Below are 25,735 nucleotides of genomic sequence, written 5' to 3'. Positions count from 1 at the left end.
CCAAAAAAAAATTGTAAGCCAGAGTTGAATCAAGACCCACCTGACTCCCAAGCCTGGGATCTTTCTGTGACATCTCCTTCTTTCTTTGTGCCAAACTTTCCCTTAAGTGACAAACTGGCACTCTGGAGATTGTGAAACCCAGAGGTTTCCAAGTCTGGTCCTCAAGCCAGCAGCATCGGTGTGATGTGTCAGAATCACACATTCCCGGGCCTCAGCCCAGGCTTCCGGAAGCTGCTGCTCTGGAGGGAGGATCTGACCCTGTTTGCACAAGCCTTCCCGATCACTCTGGTCCACACTCAGGATTGAGAACCAAATACCTAATGTATATACAGCATGTTGAGAGCCACAGCACAGAGGACCATGTTAAGAAGAACCACAGCAGAGGACCATGTTCAGAACCACAGCACAGGGGACCATGCTGAGAGCCACAGCACAGGGGACCATGTTGAGAGCCACAGCACAGAGGACCATGCTGAGAGCCACAGCAGAGGACCATGTTCAGAACCACAGCACAGGGGACCATGCTGAGAGCCACAGCACAGGGGACCATACTGAGAAGAACCACAGCACAGAGGACCATGCTGAGAAGAACCACAGCACAGAGGACCATATTGAGAGCCACAGCACAGGGGACCACGCTGAGAACCACAGCACAGGGGACCACGTTGAGAGCCACAGCACAGGGGACCACGCTGAGAACCACAGCACAGGGGACCACGTTGAGAGCCACAGCACAGGGGACCACGCTGAGAACCACAGCACAGGGGACCACGTTGAGAGCCACAGCACAGGGGACCACGCTGAGAACCACAGCACAGGGGACCACGTTGAGAGCCACAGCACAGGGGACCACGCTGAGAACCACAGCACAGGGGACCACGTTGAGAGCCACAGCACAGGGGACCACGCTGAGAACCACAGCACAGGGGACCACGTTGAGAGCCACAGCACAGGGGACCACGCTGAGAACCACAGCACAGGGGACCACGTTGAGAGCCACAGCACAGGGGACCACGCTGAGAACCACAGCACAGGGGACCACGTTGAGAGCCACAGCACAGGGGACCACGCTGAGAACCACAGCACAGGGGACCACGTTGAGAGCCACAGCACAGGGGACCACGCTGAGAACCACAGCACAGGGGACCACGTTGAGAGCCACAGCACAGGGGACCACGCTGAGAACCACAGCACAGGGGACCACGTTGAGAGCCACAGCACAGGGGACCACGCTGAGAACCACAGCACAGGGGACCACGTTGAGAGCCACAGCACAGGGGACCACGCTGAGAACCACAGCACAGGGGACCACGTTGAGAGCCACAGCACAGGGGACCACGCTGAGAACCACAGCACAGGGGACCACGTTGAGAGCCACAGCACAGGGGACCACGCTGAGAACCACAGCACAGGGGACCACGTTGAGAGCCACAGCACAGGGGACCACGCTGAGAACCACAGCACAGGGGACCACGTTGAGAGCCACAGCACAGGGGACCACGCTGAGAACCACAGCACAGGGGACCACGTTGAGAGCCACAGCACAGGGGACCACGCTGAGAACCACAGCACAGGGGACCACGTTGAGAGCCACAGCACAGGGGACCACGCTGAGAACCACAGCACAGGGGACCACGTTGAGAGCCACAGCACAGGGGACCACGCTGAGAACCACAGCACAGGGGACCACGTTGAGAGCCACAGCACAGGGGACCACGCTGAGAACCACAGCACAGGGGACCACGTTGAGAGCCACAGCACAGGGGACCATGTTAAGAAAAACCAGAGCACAGAGGACCATGTTGAGAACCACAGCATAAAGTACTGGACGTTTCTGTGAGTCCCAACAGGAATTATGATCGTGTGGTCAGAGTGCCTTTCCCCCGCATGTCCCCTTAGAAAGCCTAATCTCAGGGTGACATCTAGCCCATCTGCCCCCAAGAGCATCCCACACATCCCCTAAACACGGCCTCTGTGCCAGGCTGGGACCATGGTGCGACCCTCTCTTCTAAGGAACGGAATGTTTCTGACGCTCACCACCGACTGTTTCGGGGCTTCCTGGGGGCTTTAATGAGGGTGTAGGTGCAACCGTAGGAAGCCCTCGAAATTCCATGCAGCACTGCTGGGGATCCCAGGCCAAGGTCACGAGGGAGACGCAGGGGAAGGAGCATTCCGGGGACAAAGCTGCCTCTGTCTCTGGGTGTGGGGGACAGCTCTGCACTGCAGGGCTGAGTCTAGAGACCGTGGAGGAATTCCTAAAGTACAAGGAGTGGTGGCCTCATCGGTGCTGCCGGCTCCACTCACACCCACGGCCTCCTTGAAACGGCCTGGACCAGCGTGGCCAGGGCTCAGGCAGGCGTCAGCCACCATGGCCGCTTTGCTGTGGCACAAAGGCCAGGTGGGGGTGACTTGGCATCCCAGGCCCATGGAGGCCCACCTGTCCTCTCATCCTGAGGCCTTGAAGGCCCTACAGCCTCCCTCCAGGCCAGGCCTGTGCCCTTTCTTGTCTCCTGGGGCTGTCCTGCTTCTCCCTCTGGTTTTGGATGACACCTGTGCTCTTAGAAGGTGGATTTATTTCCTCCAAAGTGTAGTTTAGGCCTCGCCTGCCCTCAACTGATACAGCGTGATACAGGGACTCAAACGAGGACACTCGGTCACATCTGTTCCCTCCAGACCGTCTGCAAGAAAAGGAGAGTCTCCCACCCAACACGGCACAGGCCAGCTCACCGTGTGCCCAGAGAAAAGCAGGAGGTGGAGCCGGAAAGCCCCTCAGTGGCCAGGCCTGGGGACTCCGAGCCCCACCGCGAGCTCTCCCAGGGCTTCCCTGCGCAATCCTGGCTGGGTCTCAGCTCCAGTGTGTGCGAGCCTGCCCGACGAACTCAGAGATGACTACCGCAGCGTCACTGAGAACGGGGTAACGAGGAGGCGCACCTGCTAGCAGCTCTGAAAACGCACAGAGCTAGGAGTAACCTCGTGTGTCTTCATCTTCATTCTAACTCTCCCTGAGCGTGAAACCAAGCACAGTGCACCTCCTGTGCTCTCCCCTATTAGACTTGCCTACACACACACACACACACACACACACACACACGCACACGCTTCCATTTTCAATTATTTGATTGGCTTTTTTTTTTTTTTTAATTTGCTATAGAGCATGTGTGCTCGCCAGAGACAGACAGCAAGAGAAAAGAAGTGAGAAATCAGTCCCCAGGGGGATGGTCATGCCACAATTCCCTTCTCTTCTGTTCTCCTCTTGGGATTTTGGACACACAGGTACAAGCGCTCGGCACATCGCTCAAGCCGCCGGGTCTGGGACTCAAACCATGCAGTTAGCCATGTGGGATCCAGTGTCTGAACCACCATGCCACCTGCTGATCCAGGCTATTTCCTTCTCCCTTTTTTATTTTCTTCGTAGAACTCTCCGCTATTGGAAAGTGTCTCAGTAGTCACTCTGGGTTCTTGGACATTATGCATCCTCCCCTTCTTGAGTATGAGCCTCCAAAAAGGGGACCTCATCAGCTTCCTTCACTGCGGGCTCCCCGTTTCCAGAAGATGCCTGGCACATACAGGCTCAGCACGCATTTACTGAGGGAACCGATGCATCCCAGAGTGAATAAAAAAACGATCAGCGCCTCGTTATGTTCCACCTTCGTCTGTGTCTTTGCGTTTACAAAGAGCTCTTGACAGTTCCCTCCTCTCATTGGTGTGATCAGGCTCAGGTTGAAACGGAACCTTAAAAACAGTCACAGGAATAGCAGATGGCGGAATGGTTACGTCGCTGGACTCCCACGTAGTCCACTATGGATTGAGTCCCAGACCGGGTGGCTTCAAACTCACACCGAGCACGTGTGTATGCGTGTCCAAGATCCTGAGAGGAGGATGGAGGAGAAGGGACTAAGGTGTGATCATCCCCCCAGGGGGTGATTTCTTGCTTTCTGTCTCTCTCTTTGTGTGTGTCTCTCTGACGAGTGCACGTGCCCTATAGCAAAAAAAAAAAAAAAAAAAAAAAACACCCTCAAGTGTGTGTATACACACACACACACACACACACACACACACACACACACACTTTTAAATTAAAAGACCAGAATCACACTCCTTTCCCTCCTATCTCGAGCCTACAGATTAGGGCACAGTAAGAGCGTTCCCTCCGAGGGAAGAGAACTTAATTCCAAGCATTAATAATCCTTCGGTTGGACGGGCAGAGTCCAATGCACAGTTACAGGTGCAGGGAAGAATACCCGGGACTCAGAGCCTCAGCTGACTAACCACCTGTGCACACCCGCTGTGGGCCAGGCACATGCTAAGTGCTGGCAGCACAGGATCCAACTCCGCAGGGAGCCAGTAGGGGGGGCACCACAGCCAGCCCTGTCCCTTGTGAGGCAGGGAGGAAGAGGGATCCTGGAGTGGAAAAACAGCTTCCTGGAGGCACAGCCAGGGTGTGAAGCTCAGGTCACAGCCAGCAAAGCCCTGGAGTCCTTGTCCTGGTCAGGGAAACCAAATACATGAACACTGCCCGGCTGGCTGAGCGTCTCGAGAGCCCCACCTGGCCCATTTGGCCCATCACCTGTGGGGGCTCAGAAAGGGTTAAACGCCCAAGCTGGGGGAGTGCAAGGTGCTTGAGCAGCGCTAGTTCAAGGTCAAGATTAGAATGATTTGCAGGGCACCAGCAGGCCGCCCCTCCACCTGGCAAGAGGAGGAGGTCAGGTATTAATGAGCGACACAGCCGGCCAAGAAGGGGAGAGTGTTTTCCCTCAGCACGGCTTTGGCAGGAACCGTGTGTTCAGTGTGGGGGCTCGCCTTCTGCAAGGATGTGGAGGCGGCTGAATTCCTCTCTTCTGCCAGAGATGCCCCAGCCCGGCCCGGGGCTCCCAGCCCTCTCTTGTATTTTCAGACTGGATAAGGGCGGAGTCTGAGGTGGCAGGTGCTGAGCCAGCCGTGCAAGGCAGCGCCTGTCCATCCCACTTGTCCAGCCTCTCTGCCCACACAGTGACCTGAGCAGCCTCCTCCTGCCTTGAATCAGAAAGCAACGCTGTCAAAGCTGAAGAAATCCCTACTTGCGTTTCTGAACTTGTCATTGTCATGTCGGGACTGACTCAAGGAGTGACAATGTAAAAATCCCCACCCCAGATCACAGACTGGTTTTTAAGTTTTTACCAGTGGGCATATGTGCTTACCAAGGAGAGACAGAGAGACAAAGAGAGAAGAAAGAGCATCCTCCATGGGACAGGGTCACACCACAATCCCTTCTCCGTCTCTCCCTCCTTTCAGGACTTTGGACATGCATGTACACGCACCTGGTGTGTTTCTTAAGCCACCAGGTCTGGGACCCAAACAGCGTGGTTGGCCACGTGGGGTCCAGTCGCTTTAACCACCACACCACGAGCTGGCCTGGCAGGATGTTTTATATCTTGCTAAGAGTATGCCTTACGCAGGGGTATGCACTTTTCAGCATTATCTGAAGGCCCAGCCACAGTGGTGCACCGTGGTGCTGCTGGGACTCTGTGCTTCAGAGGCTGGGATTACATGGGAGGCACAGGTTCGATTCCCAGTTCAGCCTAAAGGCTGGGTATGGAGGTACATGCCTGTAATCCCAGCAACCCTGGGAGCCCAAGACAGAAGGCTCATGACAGTGAGATCCTATGTACATAAATTACTAAATGTGCTTTTAAGAGAGGTACATATCGCTGCATGCACAGCTTACCTGAGAGAAAACTAATGACTGAGTATTGACCTTGAGTTAGTTATATGATACTTTGGCAGAAGTATACGGGTGTCTGAATCCTATCTGGAAATGCTTCAAACAAAATAGGATGGATACGTAGAGGGACAGACGTTTGGGAGATGCAGAGAGACACGCGATCAAGGGAACATAGCAAAACACCTGTCGATCGCAGCTCTTCCTACCGGCCTGTACCGACGTGTTTATAGTAACGTTTTAGGGGAAATAAAATTGAAGGTGAGCTAAAGAGTGAGTAAGATGAGGACAAAAATCATGGCACAGACAACTGATATGCTTTTCTGAGGCCATTAGTAGAAGCAGTTTCCAGGGCCAGCAGGCGGCACAGTGGTTAAAGCACTGGACTCCCACATGGCTGGCTACAGTTCAAGTCCTGGACCCGACGGGTTGCTTTCTCAACTTCCCTCTCTGTCTCTCTCTGATGAGAGCATGTGCCCTGCAGCAAAATTTAAATAATAATAATAAACTGAATAAATAATTTTCTAAATAAAAGTAAACAGAGGTGGCTCTGTAAATGCAGGAGCTGAGAGGTGGTTTGTAACCCCACATCAGGCGGCAACCCTGGCATTCCAAACAGCAGGGGTGTCTATGAGGGTGGCTGCCTTTCGGCCCCAGTGTAACAAGCTATGAGAGGAGGTTTAGAACGAGGGACCAGCAGGTGGTGTGGTGGTTAAAGCGCTGGACTCTCCCATATGGCCGACCACAGTTCGAGTCCTGGACTTGGTGGCTTGCTTTCTTATCACTCCCCCCTACTGTGTGTGTGTGTGTGGGTGGGGGGGGTCAAATTAAAATAAATCAATGATTAAATAAAGAATTTTTTAAAAGAAAAAAAAAAAAAGAATGGGATCAACCCGCCTGGGTTCAAATCTCAGCCCTGCTACCCCCTCTGGATATTCACCATGCCTCCTTTAAGCTGAGTAAAATAAAGGTGACTTTGCCTCACAGGGTCGTGAGCTGAAATGAGCCCGTGTTTGTGGCCCTAAGTCAACGTGCGCTGCTGAAAGCCCTCTGCCAGAGCAAGCGGCCAGCCCGGCAGAGGCTTTCCGGGATGCACAGGCGGGGCGGGGCGGGGCGGTTACCTAGGTGGACACGCAGGAGCTGGTCACCAGCTATGGGACAAAGGCCACTGACTGACACACAGGACAATGCAAAGCTCTTCCTCCCCAAGCTGGCAAGCCCCATGACAACGGTTTGAAAGACGCTGTAGGAAAAACGGACGGACGAGTCTACACCAAGGAGGCTCATGGTCTGGAGGGCTCAGGGAGCGGTGGGCACAGCAGCTCAGACGTAAGCATGGCATTCGGCAAGGTTGACCGGCGGGTCCACGTGGGAGCATTCTGGGGTCACATCCAGAGGCCTCCCTGATACACCAGGCACGGGTCTGGGCTGATCCGGGGCTGACCGAGGCTGGGGTGCACCGCACCGCCGAGGCCCTGTGGGGGCGCTGTCTTTCCCCCTCTAGCTCCTATTTTCCAGCAGCGGGAATGGAGACACCTGTGGACACCACACACCCCTGACTGCCACTGAGGACACGACCTGTCAGCACTCGCGTGCTCAGATCCGCACTTGTGAGAGCCGGGAGGGTTCTTAGAGGCCCTGTGCTGTCTGACACTGCCCAGGTTATAGACTCAGGGACAAAAGCCAGGTGCGGAGAGGGGCTTCCCCAAGACCACCCTGGGTGAGGATGGAACTGGACAGGTGTCCATGTGCTCCAGTCCCCACCTCCTGACAGCGGAGCATGGAGGAAAGAGAACTCTGCCCGGTTTACTGAATGTATGGCGAGTGGCCAGCCCCGTGGTCCCCATCCCACGGCCGACAATGGGCTGCCCAGGACAGCTTGTAGCTGCGTCCTTCCCCAGGAGCGGTCCACGGTCCAAAAAGCCTTGCCCGAGGTCACACGCCGGTCCCAGGCCAGTCACAGCAATGACTGGTTGCCGCAGGGTACAAGGCCCACCCACCCCCCGGGTCTGCGTCTCCACGGCTGTCCCGTCTGTCCAGCGCAGACCCCCACACTCGCAGGCGCTCCCAGTGCAGCTGCCCGAGACTCCCCCGTGCAAATCTCTGACGCAGAGCTTTTACCAGGGGAAGCTAACCAGAGCCATGGCAGCCAGGGGCAGGAAGTGGCCAGACCTCCCCACACGTGAAAGTGAGAGACAGTGGCCGGATGCTGCGGCCCAAGCAGTAGGGTTCTGCTGCGTGCTGGCTGACGCTGCATGGGTGGCCTGGGTTCAAATCCCAGACTGCAAGCACACACTGCTAACTAACCGGGAAACTGGGAAAGAGGATCGCGGCGTGGCGAGACCCTATCGAAGGTTCCTGTATCTCATGCCAGCCCTGTAGCCTAGTGGCTAAGGGAGCCAGGTCCCACATGGCCAGCCATGGTTCTAATCCCAACCCCGGCAGCTTCACAAACATGCCAGGTATGTATGTGTGCATGTCCAGAATCCCAGCAGGATGGGGAAAGGAAAGAGAAGAGACTGCGACGTGACTATGCCACATGGAACGGTGCCTTCTCTCTCCCTCTTTCTCTGTGTTGCTCTGTCTCTGTCTAGTGAGCACAGGTGCCCTGTGGCAATAAGAAAAGCAAAGACCTATCTCTGCCTCATGCTATTTCTCTAATAAATAAATGTAAAGAACGTGTTCTCCCCAAACGTGGAGCACCCGCCGACCCCAGGCCAAGCCCTGCGCACGCGGACTGCCCAGGTTAAGTCAATGCATCCCTGTGGTTCCCTGCAAAGGCAGCTCTTGCCGCTGTGAGTCTGCTTCTACGAGAGAGAGGCCAGGCCACCGGGGCAAGTCATTCACCTGCCACCCAGGGCACTTCACGGGCTTTGTCACATTACTGCTTCCCTGTCCCGTGAAGCAGGGATTTTTTTTTAAATAATTATTTAACTTTATTTATTATTATTATTTTCCAGTTTGATCAGATACAGACAGAAAGAGGAAGGGAAAGTGAGAAAGCAAGCTACCAGATCCAGGACTCGAACCATGGTCGGCCATGTTAACCACTATGTCACCTGCCTGCCCCTAGGCAGGTATTTACCACCACTGCTTCACAAAGGAGAAAACAGCCACCGCAAGGCTGAAGAGATCAAGGAGTCGGCTCCTCACAGAGCCACGATTTCGTCTCAGGTGGCCGCACCCACCTCGACGTGGGCTTCTAGTCCCTCCCCACCTCTGCGTGCCCTCAGAGGCCCGAGGACGCGCTCACGGATCCTACCCAGATGGACCCCACGGTCCTCGCTGCATCTTCCTGGAGCTGGAAACGTCAGAATGTGCTTTTGACGTGCTTGGTTCTCCTTTTTAAAGAAAACCATGTGTCCCGTCTCTTAGGCCAAAGTTACAAAAGAACCGAAGTTCTGCCAGTACTGACTTCAACGGTTGGGCAGAAAGGTTCCAATCCTCTGCCCCGAAGCCTGCTTGTTTGTTTCCGGAGCAAAAGACAGAGGCTAATATAAGCAATGATCTCATCTCCTGGGCTGTACCTGCAGCAGGGCCAGGGTCGGCCGGGGTCCCTGGAGCCCCTCCCAGCTCTCAGGGCTGCTGCTGAGCCCCGCGCTCCTCGCTCCTGGGCTGAACCACTCCCTCTCCCGTCCCACTGCCTCCTGCAACATCGCTGAGCCGGTGCGTGCCCTGACAGCTGCAGCCTCTAGACACGGATGTTCCCGGCCCTGCCCCTGCAACGCTCGAAGCAGCAGCCCCTGCCCTGGCCAGGGCTCACCCTTGCGGCATCCTTCCATGTGCCCTGGCTTCCTCTGCCAACCGTGTGGTGGGCACTCAGCCGCCCTCTGCAAGGACACACAGACAGAGCTGTGTCCTATTGCACCACACGCATGTACACACACACTTGCACACTCCACGGCGTGTAACCCAAACTGTGCTTCCAGCCCTGGGGGAGGACTGCAAGGGCCAAGCCCTCCATCCCGCCTCCCCCTGAGTCCCGAGACAGGCACTGCACTCACCCTTCTCCCTCCTGGGGAAGACTCTCTTCTGCAAGCTCATGACAGCGGGGCTTCGAGAGCCGTGCGGAGTCCCTCCAAGCCCGGCTCGCGATGTCGTGGCGGGATCTACCGCAGTGTCCCTGGCCGGGAGTATTGGAATATGAGTTAAAACTACAAAGTAACTCCTCGTTAGAACTGTTTTTCCTCAGCAGGGAGGGAAGGGGAAAAAAAATCCCTTTTCCTCTGCCAGAAAATCTTTAACGTTTCACAACGGTCGCTTCCAACTCCTGCCCTCCTCGCGAAGCAAATGTGTATAAAGGCAATGTTATTCCACTGAACCCAGCCCTCAGATCATAAGCTTTTTCCTGTACCACAAACAGAAATGGAAAACCTCAAACTTTCCTCTGGACTCCGAGTCCTCTGTGAGCGGGTAGAACACAGTGAGTCCTGAGGTCTAATGTATGGAAAGTGTGCCCCACGGTTTAAATCAGCCCGGGCACGGAGTCTGCGTCCACACCCTCCTACACACACACACACACACACACACACACACTTTTCTTTTTTAAATGAGTCCTGGTGTGTTTATGTAATTGCATGGGACAAACACAACACCTCAGATCCTTGCCCAAAGTTGAAGTGATTCATCTGCTCCCTCGCACACGCCACACACACACACACACACACACACACACAGCGCCTGTTTAATCCAAGAGAAAACGCCTTTCATAAAGTCTGCGAAGGGCTTGGGCAGAGCTACTCGGAGTGAATGCAGCCTGTGTCCCGAGAAGGGCAGTCGGGCTCCAGGGAAGGTGGAGGCTGATTTTAATTAAAACAGGAGGCGCCCTGGTTCCCACTCGTGTCAGGACAGGAGGGGGAAAAGAGGAGGGGATCGAGCCTGGGGCAGCCAGGCTCCATGGTCCACGGTACCCAAGACCTCCTCCTGCCTTCTCACTCTGGCGATCTTATTTTTAGACTTAGACGAGATGTACTATTATTTTAATCGGTCAATTTGACTGCCGGGTTAAATAAATCCATGGATCCACTCCGGAAAGACCAAACGAATATAAGTAGGCAAACAGTTGAAGACGGGAAGAAGAATACTCACTCTTCTGGACAGAGTCACAAGAGACAGGGTGGAAGGGAAGCTGACTCTGTTAGATAGAGAAAAACCATCAGGGAAGCATCTGGAACAGGCCCTAGGCTAGCGCAAGCCACCTGTTAATCACCTGCCAAGGGTCCCGGTAGTCCTGGGATAGGCCCCTTGGCTGAGGTCACTACTAGCTCTCAGGGCCTCGAAGAATCAAGCGTCCAGGTCACCACTGCCCTGCTCCACCCGCCTCCAGGGCACCGCATCTCCCTCAGCCCTCCATCCGCCCTTATCGAACCTGCCTGCAGCTGTCACTTCTCAAGGCGGGGCTGGAGGTTAGCTGGGAAGACCCTGCTATCAGCACCCAGGGTGGGAACAGCTCCGGAGAGCCATCCTCACCCCAGGAGGAGGCCTGGGACCAGAGGGGCACTTCTGTGCGTCAGCCCCACCTTACCGGTTAGCTAATTCGCTGCCCAGAGCGTTACGAAGGCCAGAAACTAGCCCGGCATTTCAGCAGGGCCAACTGCAGCCGAGACAGAAGGCTGGATACGCTGGGCGCTGCTCGGCACCAACGGAGGTGATGTGGCAAAGCCCGGGGTCCTGTCTGAGAAAAAGGACCATGTTCTATTGCTAAGTGAAGGGGCTGGCAGGTGGCTTGGTGATAGTTAAGACATTGGACTCCCCCATAGCTGACCACGGTTCGAGTCCCAGACCAAGCAGCTTGCTTTCTGATTTTCCTTCTCTCTCTCTCTCTGGTGAGTGCACTTGTCCTATAAAGCAGATAATAATAATAATAATAATAATAATAAATTAGGTACCTGCAGTTGGCGTAATGGCTATGTCACTGGATTCCCAGATAGTTGACAGCAGTTCAAGTCCCTGACCCGATGGCTTAAATGCACGCCAGGTGCGTGCACGTGCGTGCGTGCCCAAGATTCCTAGAGGAGAATGGAGGAGAAGGGATTGTGGCATGGTCATCCCCCCTGGGGGGGGGGGTGATTTCTCGCTGTCTGTCTCTCTGTCTCTCTGGCGAGCACATGTGCCCTATAGCAAAAACCTCTCCAAAATAATAATAAATTAAATTAATAATTATTTTGAGAGAGAGAGAGAAACAGGCAGAGCAAGGCTGCCCCACGACTGCATGGTTAAGGGAACTAGCTCCCACATGGCTGACTGTGCACTTTGACTCCTAGACCCAGTGGCTTGGAAAACACAGGGGGCATGAGTGTGAGTGCCCCACACCTCAACAGGATAGAGAGACGGAGACAGGACTGCGGCGTGAGCACATCACAGGGAGGGCGCTTTCTCCCTCTCCCTCTGGCGAGTGTACCCACCCCCTGGCAAACCGAAACCAAAAAGCAGACTGTGTAGTACGCCACATACAGGAAATAGGATTCGATCTGGAGAAGTCAAATGGGGATTTGTTTAGTTTCACCGTGAGCTTTCCAATATCTCTGCCGTGTTCCCATCGTCCTTAACGTTACCCCACCCGTCAGGGAGCCGTGTTCTCCTTCAAATCCCACTACCCGCAGGATGACAGAATTTCTTTGTATTTAAAAAAAAACGTTGTTTGAAGTCAAGTCACTGGCTTTGGAATTCCTCAACAGGCCGGTAGATCAATAGCAGACTAGGATCTTGGAATCCATGGCTTCTGAGCGCGAGTCAAGCCTTTGATAAAGAAATGATTATTTGGTGTGATGGGCAGAATAATGGCCCCTCCAAAGGCGTCCACATTCTGACCTCAGGAGTCTGTGACTAAGGACATCTCCCACGCAAGACGGAATTAAGGTTGGAATTAAGGTAGTACGGTTACTAGGCCAGTCCATGTTCTGGTGAGGCGGCGGGACCCCACAGGGCTGACTGTGAGTTCAAGTCTCAAAGTCAGAGGCTTGAAAAACACACCAGGCGTGTGTGGGTTCCCAAAACCCCAAAGGGAGAGAGAAATGAAGGAGAAGGAACTGCAGTGTGACCATTTCCAATGAGGGGTGCTTTTTCATGTACCCCTTCTCTTCAGCAAGTGCATATACCCTCTGATAAAACTTAAAAATAAATAAATGAGGTTACTAATCAGCTGACTTCAGAATAAAGGGGTTATCCGAGACTATTCAGGTGGAGACAGCCTAACCACGAGGGTCTTCAAAAATGGAAGAGGAGGGGACCAGCAGATGGTAGAGCGGTTTCATCACGGGATTCCTACATGGTCAACAGTGGTTCGAGTCCCTGACAAAGTGACCTGAATATCACACCAGGCACACATGTGAGCATGCCCAGGGTCCCAGGAGGAGAATGGATAGCATGGTCAACAGTGGTTCGAGTCCCTGACAAAGTGACCTGAATATCACACCAGGCACACGTGTGTGCATGCCCAGGGTCCCAGGAGGAGAATGGAGGAGAAGGGATAGCAGTGTGGCCATCTATCTCTGTCCTCCCCCCCCCCCCGCCCAGCCAGTGCATGCGTCCTAAGACAAAAACCTCTAAAAAAACCAAAACAAAAAAAAAATTTTTTTTTTTTAAAAACAGAATAGGAAGTCAGAGAAAAAAACTTGAAACTACACTAGTGGCTTTAAACATGAAGAAAAGGAAAAAAAAAAAAGGAGTCTCTCCTCCAATCTCCAGGAAGAAAGGCCATCCTGCCAACACCTTGATCTTAGCTCTGTGAAACCTAGTTAGACTTCGGGCCTCCAGAACAGAAAGATCATCATTTTGTGTTGTTTTAAGCCACTCAGAGTGTGTGGGAACAAACACATTGGATTTGTTTTTATTTATTTCTGATGCCAAAAGCTTGGCTTTAACCATAAAAAGAAATCATACAATTTATACCAGAAACTTCAGAGCTGGGAAGAACATGGGATATCAGAGCTGCTTAATTCTTTTTTTAAGAGTTATTCATTTAATGTATTATTATTATTATTATTAATGTGCTCACCAGAGAGAGAGAAAGTGAAAAAGCAATCCACCAGGTCCAGGACTCGAACTGCAGCGGCCATATGGGAGTCCAGTAGCTCAACCCCCATACCACCTGTCAGCCCCAAGAACTGCTTCATTCTTATTTACAAGAAGATAAAAGTCTGCCCGGCTGGAGGGAGAGCGGGGTTCAGAGGCCGCAGGTTGGAACTCAAGAAGGGATCTGCCCAATGTGCCCCTTTCTAAGTTCAGTGCCAAAAAACACGGGCAGCACGCAGTGGAGACAGATCAGAGACTGGGCCCCACTTCCCGCCTGAAATTCTGGGAGGAAAGAGCCTCCTGAGCATGCCCTGAGCCCATCCGGGACTGCCATCCTCCCAGGAGGTCCAGGAAAGATGCTGGGAGACTCTCCTGAGAGTCCTGTTGGGTTGGAGTGTAGACGCACATTCCCTGTGCCTTAATGAGGTACCCAGAATTCCCTGCATGTGCCAGCTACCCGGCGAGTTCCTGACAGTTGGAGGTGGAGGAAGCAGGGTGACTTTCACGGGTGAGAGAGCCAGATGCCTCAGCACCCCACGTGGTGAGCCTGGAGCTGCCCCGTGCTGAGGAGGGGTTGGCAGGCTCACCACAGGGAAGGCCAGCAGAGAGGCACCTTCCCACTGCCGCCGTGCCACCCCGCGACCCCGCAGCAGAAATCCTGAACTGACCTCGTAGCTGCCCAGGAGAGACTGGGTTTTAAATCAGGGCTGATTTCATTGACTTTGAATTGCCTAAGTTGCTCTGTCATCACCTGCAGAAACGGAGGTTTAAGAGTTAAGTTCAATCACAGAGACTGAAGACTGCCATATTTGTATGCGATTTTTTTCCCTATAAATAATGCCAAGAGGGAACCAGCAGTTAGCGTAATGGCTATGTCGCTGGACTCCCACGTAGTCGACCGCGGTTCGTGTTCCGGACCCGGTGGCTTAAATCTCACACCGGGCGCGTGTGCGTGCGTGCCCAAGATCCCAAGAGGAGAATGGAGGAGAAGGGATTGCGGCGTGACCATCCCCCCTGGGGGGTGATTTCTCGCTTTCTGTCTCTATGTCTCTCTCTGTCTGTCTGGCGAGCGCACGCGCCCTATAGCAAAAACCTCTCCAAAAAGAAAATAATAATAATGCCAAGATATGAACACAGGTTATCTGTGGTTAATGGCATTCTGGGTGCTCATTTCTTTTTCTCTGTATTTCTTAATTGGCTTAAAAGAGGAAAACTTCCATGGCCCGCAGGTGGCATGGTGGTTAAGGCACTGGACTCCCATATGCCTGGCTGCCTGACTTGGTTCGAGTTCCAGATCCAGCAGCTTGAAAATGCTGCTCGGCACGTGTATGTATGGCCAAAATCCCAAGAGAACAGTCTACCATGGTCGACCTCCCTCCATCTCTCTCTCTCTCTCTCTCTCTACAGATTGATATATATACGTATACATATACATATACATACATATATCATATATAGCTCTATCTATCTATATGTATATATACTGACCCAAGAGTGGAACATTCAAAACCAATTTTAGTCTAGAATGCTGCCCAGTTCTAGAATGTATTTTTTGAGAGAGAGATTTTTGCTATAGTGCACGTGCATGTCCCAGAGAGACAGGGAGAAGTCACCCCCTCCAGCGGTGGGAGTTGGGGTGGGTATGGCCACGCCACAATCTCTCTCCTCCAGTCTCCTCTCAGGATTTTGGGTACGCACGCACATATGCCCGGGGTGAGCTTTAAGCAGCAGGTCTAGGATGTGAACTACAGTCAACTACGTGGGTGTATTTCTTACTCAAATTCTGTTCAGTTTAGCGGGCCTCACATTTTGTCTTCTGACACTAGCTGAACCACCTGGAGGAGGTCTAACCTCAACGACCCACATGCCCACTCGGCCCTCCTCTTGGCCATTGGCCATGCCTCTGCCAGCCACACCCCAGGGCTGGGATTCTGGGGTTGTGGACTCCCCAGTGACTCAGCGGTTCCCTGGATTATGCTCACTTTGGATGATCAGATCGAGTGTCCTCTCTTGACTTGGGTCCCCCAAGTCTCTCAGGGGTACGGACACAGACACCTCTAGTTGCAAAGTGGGTTCTCCCAGTCCTGAGTCACTTCTGACTGGGCAGCAGGACGCTGGGAGGCCCACAGTGACCCTCCCTGCTGCTGGCGTATGATCTGCTGTGGCTGGGTGAGCCCTCTGTCCTCCCAGGTCCCCAGTATTGAGCTGGCCTGACAAGCCTGCCTCCTGCTGCTGTTGACTGGCCCAGCCACTCCCGGCCGACCTGAAGCCTGCCCTCTGCCCTGTCCACCGACTGTGAGCTCCATCTGCTTGGCGGCCTCTAGTGTGGAGGCTGGGAGGTGCAGCCTGCCCGTGCTCCCGCCTTCCAAAGCCACAGAGTAGGACTGCCTCTACAGATTCCAACGCAGGCTGCTTTCCAGGGCAGGCGCCCGAATCACATCCAAGGCCACCACTCCCTGTTACATAACGGCTTCACGGCGTGCTCGAGGGACCAGACCCGCGGCAGCCCTGGGATGAGTTCCCACAGCCCACTTCCTCCCCGTTCCCATTGCCTGGGCCTCTGAGTTCCCAGCTGACGCTGTCAAATCACACTGAACACTTGGGCGATTGCTGAGACACCGCCTGCCCGCAGCGCCCCAGGGTCACGGACGTGGGAGCCTGGGTTTGCTCATTCTCCGCCAGGGCCCTGTGCAGCAAGCGACTACAATGGCTTTGGGCCCTGTCATCAGAAGAGGTCGGCATTGTCTCTCGAACCCTTGGCCACTTGCCACACACTCTTACAAAGAGCTGCCACGCCACCTGCAGTGACATGTGAGCCTGAGTGACAGTGGCCCCACAGGAGTCAGGGTGGCTTAGGGGAAGTCGGTCAACTGTTTTTGGTCTAGTGAGTAATCATGAACCCAGACACCTTCATCCCTGAGGGTGGTAAACATACCTGAAAATCGTCTTCGTTAACCAACTCGTTAATTCAGAAAAGTCCCCTGCACGCGGAAAATTAGAGAGACAGCTTAGCAGACCAATTTGTGGCATCTGAAATGCTGGGTCGTTTTTAAGCATCTGTGTTAAGGTTAAAACAAGCCTCGTACAGCATGCCAAAGATAAGGATACCCTGGGGGATCTGGTAATTCCAACTGTCAGGAAAAAGTCCCAGAGTCCTGCCAGGTCACCTGTGATGAGGGGACCCACGAAACCTGCTTAGCTGTTAACCACCCAGTAAGGACGGTCAGTACTCACAGTTTGCAGATGAGAAGGCACTTCCCTACCGCATCCGTCATCATTTCATTCTACGGTTCCCCCCTCTTAGAGGAGTGGAAGTAGAGGCGCAGAGAAGTTAAGGAGTTTGCCTGGCATCAAAAGACGGAGAAACGGGGGCCAGCAGGTGGGGTCGTGGTTAAGGCGCCGGACTCCCACATGGCTGACCACTGTTTGAGTCCTGGACCTGGTGGCTTAAAAATCATACCATGTGTGTGCACATCCAAAATCCCAGGAGGAAAATGGAGGAGAAGGGATTATTGATTGATTGATTTTTTTTTCCCTTTCTCTCCAGCAAGTGCACACACCCTGTAGCAAAAACCATAATTTAAACCTATTATTCTTACGTAAAGAGCAGAAAAGTACCTGTTACAGTTTTGCAAGGACTCGGAGCCACATCAGGGAGAAGGACCTGCCCCACCTGTCTGCAGGTGGGAGGGCAATGACCTTTGCTATCTGTTTCAAGCCTCGGGTGAACACGGTCTGGAAACCACGAAGGAGGCCGGAGCCGGAAGGGCTTCGGGAAGAACAGACCCGCGTGGTCTGCGAACATTTAGAGAACTGGGTCCTTTTCCCAACAACTCCTATGGAGCACCAATAGCTACAACAGATACACTGAAGCTGCCCTGGCTGCAGGCAGGAGGGTGCTGAGTCTGCTGCCCTAGCCCCCGGCCTCCCACTGGACCCCTCCTCAGCAGTTCCTCACGGTTCTGCTGAGCACATCAAAAGAATGAGTCCTGGACCAGCTGGTGGCGTAGTGGTTAAGGCGGCTGCATCCAACAGGGCCAACCATGAGGTTCGAGTCTCAGACCCAGTGACTTGAAAAACACACCCAGTGCATGTGCGTGCATGCCTGAAATGGGGGAGGGACGGAGGAGAAGGGATGGTGGCGTGATCATCCTCCATGGGAAGGATACTTGCTCACTTTCCCTCTCTCTGTGCCTAACCTAGTGAGCATACACACCCCCCAGCAAATTTTTTTGAAAGAAAGAGAGAGAGAGAAAGAAAGCGAGGAAGAGAGGAAGAGAGAAAGAGAGAGAAAGAGAGAGAGAAAGAAAAACAAAATCCTGTCCTAAAACAGCCCTCTCATCGCAGATATGAGGACTCTGAGGCCTAGAAGGAAAACGACTCACTCAAGGACAGAGACACACAAATAGGGAGTGTTACAGAGCAGAGAACAAGTCCAGGACTCTCGTGCTAGTCCAGACAGAGGCCCAAGGAGCAATAGGGGTGCCGTGGAACAACAGATGGGGCCAGGCATGATGGAGGCCCTGGGGCCTGTCTTTGCTCTCCCGTGAGAGGGGTAGGAAGTTAACAGCTCCCCCATTTGGAGAGGCAAGCATGGTGTCCCTCCGACCTTAAGTTGGTCGGTCTTCCAGGGAAGAGACCACTTAGCTAGGGAGAGCTGGAGGGGACAGAGGCCGGACTGGAAGCCGAGATAGAGGCTCACAGTACTGAGCCAGGAGGACGAGGGACCACTGGGAGTCCCACCTCTCCAGGGGAGCCGGATATGGATGGATGCCAACCAGAAAGAGGCCAAAGGCCCGCCCGAGGCCAGGTCTCCTCTCTGAGGCAGTCTAGAACACAGAGAATCAGCACAAAGGATCGATCTCAGTTCTAACGGGAGACCCGAGACATGCTTCAAAGACCAGCCCTCGGCCCTATGTCCCAGGAGCAGTGGGTGGACGTGGAGGGGTTGACAGATGTAAGGGGCCGCTCAGGTCTCTAGGAGCGAGAAGCTCCAACGGTGCAAGGACTGACGGACCTCAGGGAGGAAGAGGGCATTAGGCTTAGCTTCGTGGGCACCCCACTCCCTGCAGACACCTTCCCAATTCCTCCCAGGTGCCTCACACGCCTTCCATCCTCTACATGGGCCAGAGTCGGTAGAAATCACCAATGGGGCTGTCAGGTCCTAGAGCCTCCCAGTACCAGCCACCCCTAGGCTTGAGCTCACGTGCATTGCAGCCTTCACGTCTACGCTGTCTGCAGTTGCTACGCCTCACTGCAGTCCTGGTGTTCACTTGGGCTGTGTTCTCCACACCTGGACTATCTCGGGTGACCGCAGGTCTACCATTTCCCTAGAAGCATTTTCCCCTTTCTTCCTCCTTCCACTGCCCCCATCTCTGTTGGGGATTGAACACCATGGATGTACAGAAAGTAGCTGAGGGGCCAGCAGGTGGCATAGTGATTAAGGCACTGGACTCCCACATGGCCGACCACCGTTCAAGTCCCGGATCTGGCTTTCTTACTTTTTCTTTCTCTCTCACGTGCTCTGTAGCAAAAAACTTTAAAATATGATAATGATGATAAATAAAATTAAATACATAATTCTTAAAAAAAAAAAAAAAGGAGTTGAAGTAAAGGTTCAGATTTAAAATAATCTAGAAAACCCAGGAAAGACAACGTGCTAAGGATAAAGTCTTAGAAAACCCCAACATTTAAGGGGCAGACCCTGAAGGAGACAAGCCACATCAAGACAGAGGAGAGGCTGAAGGAAAATGAAAATGAAGGAAGTCCCAGCACAGAAGCCAGGGGAAGGGAGGTCCCATCTTGCATGTTGTTCAGTCCTCTCTGGCCTCGGGACAAGACTAGTAAAGCCCTAGGAGCCTTTGGCAAGTTGGTTTGGCTTCCCATCTCTCTTGGAGGAAAGGCTCGCTTTTAGCATCCCCCCGAGTTAAATTGCTGCCATTTCTAGGGTGCTGAGGAGGAAGGTTTGGAGGAGACCAGACGGACTTAACTGCAGATCTGTTCGGCGAGTCGTCCGACCTCCCAGACCCAGTGCTCATTAGCCCAGCCCTCGGTCCATTTCCCATAACGTGGAATCCCTGTGCATTTGAACGGAAGTACAATCCACGTGTTCATGATTCACTTGCTCTTTATGTAACCAAACGGGCGGTAGCTGCTGGATGGCCAGGAGACCATCTGAAGAGTCTTTGCAGCCAGAAGGAATGAGTTGCCAAGGAAAGGAAGAGAAAACCGTGGCCAGTCCCACCCCTGATCTGAGGCAGCCCGCAGGAGTGAATAGGTACCACGCAAAAGACTGGCAGCTAGGGCCAGCAGGTGGCGTGGTGGTCAAGGTGCTAGATCCCACATGGCTGGTTGCACAGTTGGAGTCCTGTACCCAGTAGCTTGAAAAACACCCTGGACATGTGTACGTGCGTGTCCCAAATCCCAACAAAATGGAGACATGGAGGAGAAGGAATTGAGGCATGGCCAATCCCCATTGAGAGGACTGATTTCTCCCTCTCCCTCTCCCACTCTCACTCTCACTCTCTCTGTCTCTGGCTAGTGTATGTGCCCTCTTGCAGTTAAAATGAATAAATTTTAAAAATTAAAGGGGCCAACAGGTGGTGTGGTGGCTGAGGCACTGGACTCCCATAGCGTAACCACAGTTCAAATCCCGGGCCTGGCAGGTTGTTTTCTTACTTTCCCTTTCTCTCTCTCTCTGGTCAAATTAAAAATCAAACACCAATAAAATAAAAAATTCTTTTTAAAAAAATTAAATTAAAACAAAAATCTTTATTGGTAAATTTTTGCCCGTGTCTCTTATTATTTCCTGAGATAAATTTCGTATAGAACTACCAAATCCAAGGAGATATAAACACACTGTGAAATTGTATTTCAGGTACGTTGCACGACAGTCTCCTACAAGCAGTGAATGGACCTTTCTCGCCATGGCTTCCTAGGCGCGGAGCAGTTTCAGTGAAATAACCCAGTGGAACATTGTGAAGGCATTAAAAGTCATGTTTTCAAAGAATATTTTATATAGTATTAAAATGATTAATATAAACACAATATTGCATTATTGAATATAAATTGTATATATAAGTATAAACGCAATTTAACTTAAATTATGACATAGGTGTGATATTTATTGTATCAGTCAGACCATCCAGGAGGCAGTCTCTAGCTTCCCTTTTTTTTTTTTTTTTTTGAGAGGTTTCTGCTATAGGGCATGTGCGCTTGCCAGAAAGACAGAGACAGAGAGATAGAAAGCGAGAAATCACCCCCCAAGGGGGATGGTGCCACCACAATCCTTTCTCCTCCATTATCACTCGGGATCTTGGGCATGCATACACATGTGCCCGGCATGAGTTTAAGCCACCAGGTCCGGGACTCGAACCAACTACATGGGAGTCCAACGACATAGCCATTACACCAACTGCTGGTCCTTTTTTTTTTGCAAGCAGTCTCTACCGTGTGTCTCCACTGTCTCAATATGACACCTCTGGAGTCCCACAGCACAGGATGAAAGAATATGGAAAACTACAGGAGGGTTTTTCTTTTTTTTTTTTTTTTAAGAGAGATTTTTGGTATAGGGCACATGCACTTACTGGAGAGACAGAGAAAGAGAGAGAAAGTGAGAAATCACTGCCCAGGGAGGCTGGCTATGCCACAATCCCTTCTCCTTCATTCTCCTCTCTGTATTTAGGCACTCATGCACACACACCGGGGTAGGTTCCAAGCCGCGGGGCCTGGACTCGAACAGCCATCAGTCACGTGGGAGCCCAGTGCCTTAACCACTTGCCGCCTGCTGGCTGTAGAAGCGTTATTCACTGTCACTGGTCAGACGTGATACATGCCATTTTCACTCCTGATCTACTGCCCAGCTAGGAAGAACACGTGGCTATTCAGGGAGCGTTCGGGTTCTCTGCCGGTCACCAAATACTCCTGTCCTCCCTCCTACGCAGACACTCCCTCGCACTCACGTGGTGCGGGAGGCACTGAGCCACATCCAGCCGGAACGCTCCACTCAAGAGATCAGACTCTCCAGCCGGCCCATCGTGTCTCGCCCACAAGACAAAGGTGGCCCTTCTTGGTCCAGAGGACTATGGTTCTAGAACAGGGCCAGCAACCTTTTCTTTGTCTTTTTATACTTCTGTATGTATCTATTTACTCTTTTGTTAACTTGCTATAGAGCATGTACACTCACCGCAGAGAGAGGGAAGGAAAGCAAGCAAGCATCTAGATCCTGGACTTGAACTGCGGTCAGCCACGTGGGAATCCAGCTCCTTAACCACCATGCCACCTCCTGCCCACCCCCCCCTCCCGCCCCCAGCAAACCTGTTCTTAAAGGGCCAGAGAGTAAATACACTACAGGAGGCTCATGGACCACAGGTCTCTGTTCCGAATACTCTACCCTGCCTCTGTAGCACAAAAAGCAGCCCCAGCTGTTATGCAAATGATGGGCGTGGCTGTGTTCCAGTCAAAGGTCACTTATAAAAACGCTCGGGGTAGGGCCAGCAGGTGGAGTGATGGCTGAGGTGCAGGACACCCACAGGAACCACTGCTGTTTGGACCTTGGGCCTGGCAGCTAGCTTTCTCACTTTCCCCCTCTCTCTCTGGTCAAATTAAAAAATAATAATAATAAATAAAATAAAATACATATTTTTTTAAAAAAGAAATTATAATAAAATAAAATGGAATGGATAAGTCTTGGAAAAGGAGAGAAGGAGAAAGGAGAAGGTTGGTGTGGGGGCCATGGTCTGTCCATCGCTGATCCGACAGGTCAAGGGCCCTGGCTTCCACACAACCACTACTCAGTGGTGGGACGGGGACAGGACGGTAGCCACAGGTACCTCCCCTTCAAAGAAGAAAAACACGGGAGACGCCAGCGCTCACAGATTCACAGAAATTCTGAAATCCCGCATTCAGCCACCGTAAAGACCTCTGACCCGGAGGGTGGGGGCTGTTCCCCAAGGAATCCTCTATTCTGGCCCCCGGGCGACAGTCCCTTCTGTGGCTCTCCAAGGACACACTGTAGGAGGTTTCTCGAGGAGAGCCACATCGGAAGCGGGCTTTGGAAAATGGGGTCTGTGCAGCTTTCTCGGCCTGTTCGCTCCCTGCAGATGCCTGGAGTCTCACAAGTCCAGCTCTCAGATGGTCACAGAGGCATGGGGGCTCGTTTTGTCTGGGCGGCAGTGTGGCTCTCGAAACTCAGGACGCGGTTCCTCTTTCGGGAACTACTCCCCTGTCCCTTCGCGACTCAGTTCTCGCATCTGCTCCACTTCTCTGCCCATGCCCCCGGAGCCTCCTTCAGGGAGTGGAGGGCTGGCCACTCGGGCAGCCTGAAGCCACAGACGTGAAGACCACGGCCTTGGTCTGAGCATTCGCTCTGAGATGGGGCAGCAGAGGGACAATGTCCCAACAGCGGGAGCGCAGCACCCTTCATCGGACCTCCGCCCTAACTCCGAGGGCTCCGTTGACACACCGGGCAGCACGCCCTCGGCCCAATGCTTGCCTCTGCTGCTCACAGTCTCTCTCTTTCCTGCTGCAATCCCTTCTCCTCCATTTCTGCCTCCTTTGGGGACTGGAGAACCCACACACAGATGCACTCAGCATATCTCTCTACGGCCAAGACCAGGACTCAAAACACGTAGCCGACCCTGTGGGATCCAGCCCCCTTAGCCACCAGGCCATCGGGCGGGCCTGCAAAGACATCCTTAACCTCCTTTCTCACCATGTATCCCTCACAGGCTGTTCGGTTTGGGATGCGGATTTCTGGCCTTTCTGCACTCCCTTTATGACTCTTGGGAGCCAGCCAGTTCCCTTCCGCCCCCTTCCTCCCAACATCTCGTTAAACGCAGTCGGGGCGCGTGCACAGCCGACGCCCCGCTTCCAGCCTCTCCCCCGGTTCATGCGGAAGCAGATACGCCCACCACGCTACTGCAGGCCAGCTCGTAACTGCTTTACCACCGCATCCCAGGGGCTGCCGGTGTTTCTCCGATTCCCTCCCTCACTGCTTTCGCCTCGCCAGGAAGTCCACACCACACGATAGATTTTCTTATCCCAGCATCCCTCTTCTACCAGCAGCTTCTAAGTTATTCGGGGTGGGTCAGGATGTACAAATATGGTCACAGGTAAACCAAGGAGGCGGTGCTTTGTACTTTTTGGGGTTTTTTTGGTTTTGCTATAAGGGGAACGCGCTGACAAAAGAGAGAGAGAGGGAGAGAGAAAGTGAGAAAGCAGTCCCTTCCCCGTCAGGGGCCTGGCCACACCCCGTTCCCTGCTCCTCCGTTCTCCTCTCAGGATTTTGGGCACGCATGCACACACGCCTGGCCTGTTTTTGAAGCTACCCAGTCTGGGACTCCGGTCCCAGAGTTGGCCACGTGGGATCCAGCGCCTTAACCAACACGCCACCTGCTGGCCCTAAGCTCAGCTCTCTGAAAAGCAAGAGTTGCCCGAGTGTTTCAAATACATTTTAAGCATTGGAATATTTGAGGGGTGGAAACCAGCACCGAGCTGCCCCAGCGCCTCAGTCAGCAAAGCGAAAGCGTCCATGAGCCTCAGTCCCCCGATCGGCTAAGTTCTCTCAAGGGCTCCCGTGCCACAAACGAACATCCAGGAGAGACGCACAGCTGCCACTTCCCAGTCCCACTGTCACAGACTTGGGTTCGCGGGTCCGGTCCTGATGCTGCCCTGGTCCCTAAGCACGATCCACCTGACAAGGCAGGAGAGATGGGAGCGCGATCCGACCTGATGCCAGCCTCGACAAGAGATTCCTTGGAGATCCTTGTACAAAACCGTGCTCAGTCAACGCACCCCAGAGCCCCACGGTCCCTTAACACACACGCACTGAGCATTCGCTGAATGGCGGGCACTAGGCTGCTCATGAGGGATTTCAAGGTGATCGCACGCCCCTTCCTCACTCCATCCCTGCAAGGGCTAGACGGGTCAGGGGAATATTCGCGTAGGGTCCACAGAAGGTGACAGGAAGGTAAGTGGCACTGTGGGAACACGAGGACATTCATCCCGACGCTAGGAGGTCAGAGGCTGCTTCCTGGGGGTAGGGATGCTGGGCTGAGAGTGGAGCCTGTGCTCCCACTCTGCCCATCTCTTGCCACTCTGGCCGGCTCTCTCTTCTGTCATATAGGCTTGCTGCATAGCACTGTCCCTCCCCAGAAGGAAAGGGCAGACAACAGAGCCGAGAGAAGGCTCCCACCACGCTCCCACTCCCCACTGCAAGAGACCAGCTCTTGGCGCCAGGAGCTGGCCAGTCCGCCAGCGAGCCAGGCGGCGTCCTGGTGTGGCACTCGCTGGCCCTGGCGGTGCAGGGTGGTGCCGCTTCCTGCCCGTCTGGTTGGGAGCACGTTCAGGAGACACGAGCAGATGTTTGGCAGATGTTCAACCTGGTTCCCATCGGCCAGCAAAAACAGCACGGAGACCATGCAGGGAGGGCGGGAGGGAGGGAGGGAGGAGGCTTGCTCCACGGCTCACAGCTGACCCTGGGAGACCCTCTCTCCCGCCCCCTAGGTGGACGGGAGGGGACGCCCTCCCCGAAGTGTCCGTGCGCGTCTCCCTGCAGTGGACGAGGGCATGGAGCACACCGTGCCAGTGCTCCAGGTGGAGCCCTGGCAGGTCAGCCTGCTCGGCACAGCCCTTCAGACAGAGCCCACGGCCCCGTGCCAGGCAGCCCTCGTGATGTGGCCCCAGGAGGCCTAGAGCAGCTGCAGGAACGAGGGTCGGTCAGAAAGGGAAGGCCTGGGACAGGGCTGGCTAAAACGGGATCCACGCTCCCCTCCTGGACACATGGGGCAACTCTCATGCTCCCCGACTGCGGGGCTGTGTCCCATCTCCCTCAGCACAGGGCTGCAGAGACCCTCTACCCACTGACAGCCGGCATGTGAGGCTAACCCACGCGCCACCAGGCCTGAGGGGTGTGCAGGGAGGACTGGGTTTTCGGTGTTCTGAGCAGCCAAAGGGGGTCCAGGGAACTGAACATTGCCATCTTTCTTTTCTTTTTTTTTTTGGAGAGGCTTTTGCTATAGGGCG

At 53.7% G+C, this 25,735-nt stretch overlaps 1 protein-coding gene across 2 annotated transcripts in view; it reads right to left on the bottom strand.

Moving 5' to 3' along the window:
* Positions 1-9,924, bottom strand: part of IL16 (interleukin 16) — an 89,046-nt gene extending 79,122 nt beyond the window's left edge. Inside the window, exon 1 of one of the 2 annotated variants that reach the window (XM_006142651.3) lies at positions 9,703-9,924. In XM_006142651.3, coding sequence (XP_006142713.1) covers positions 9,703-9,742 — 40 coding nt within the window. In that variant the 5' untranslated portion in view covers positions 9,743-9,924. The remainder of the gene's footprint in view (positions 1-9,702) is intronic. The other variant, XM_027769049.1, reaches the window with a different exon arrangement.
* Between the last annotated feature and the right edge of the window lie 15,811 nt (positions 9,925-25,735).

The sequence above is a fragment of the Tupaia chinensis genome, unplaced genomic scaffold (assembly GCF_000334495.1).
Source record: "Tupaia chinensis unplaced genomic scaffold, TupChi_1.0 Scaffold000078_1, whole genome shotgun sequence".
In the NCBI taxonomy this organism is placed as follows: Eukaryota; Metazoa; Chordata; class Mammalia; order Scandentia; family Tupaiidae; genus Tupaia; species Tupaia belangeri.
Note: the sequence above shows the minus strand (reverse complement) of the source record. Positions and strands in the feature narration are given on the sequence as shown.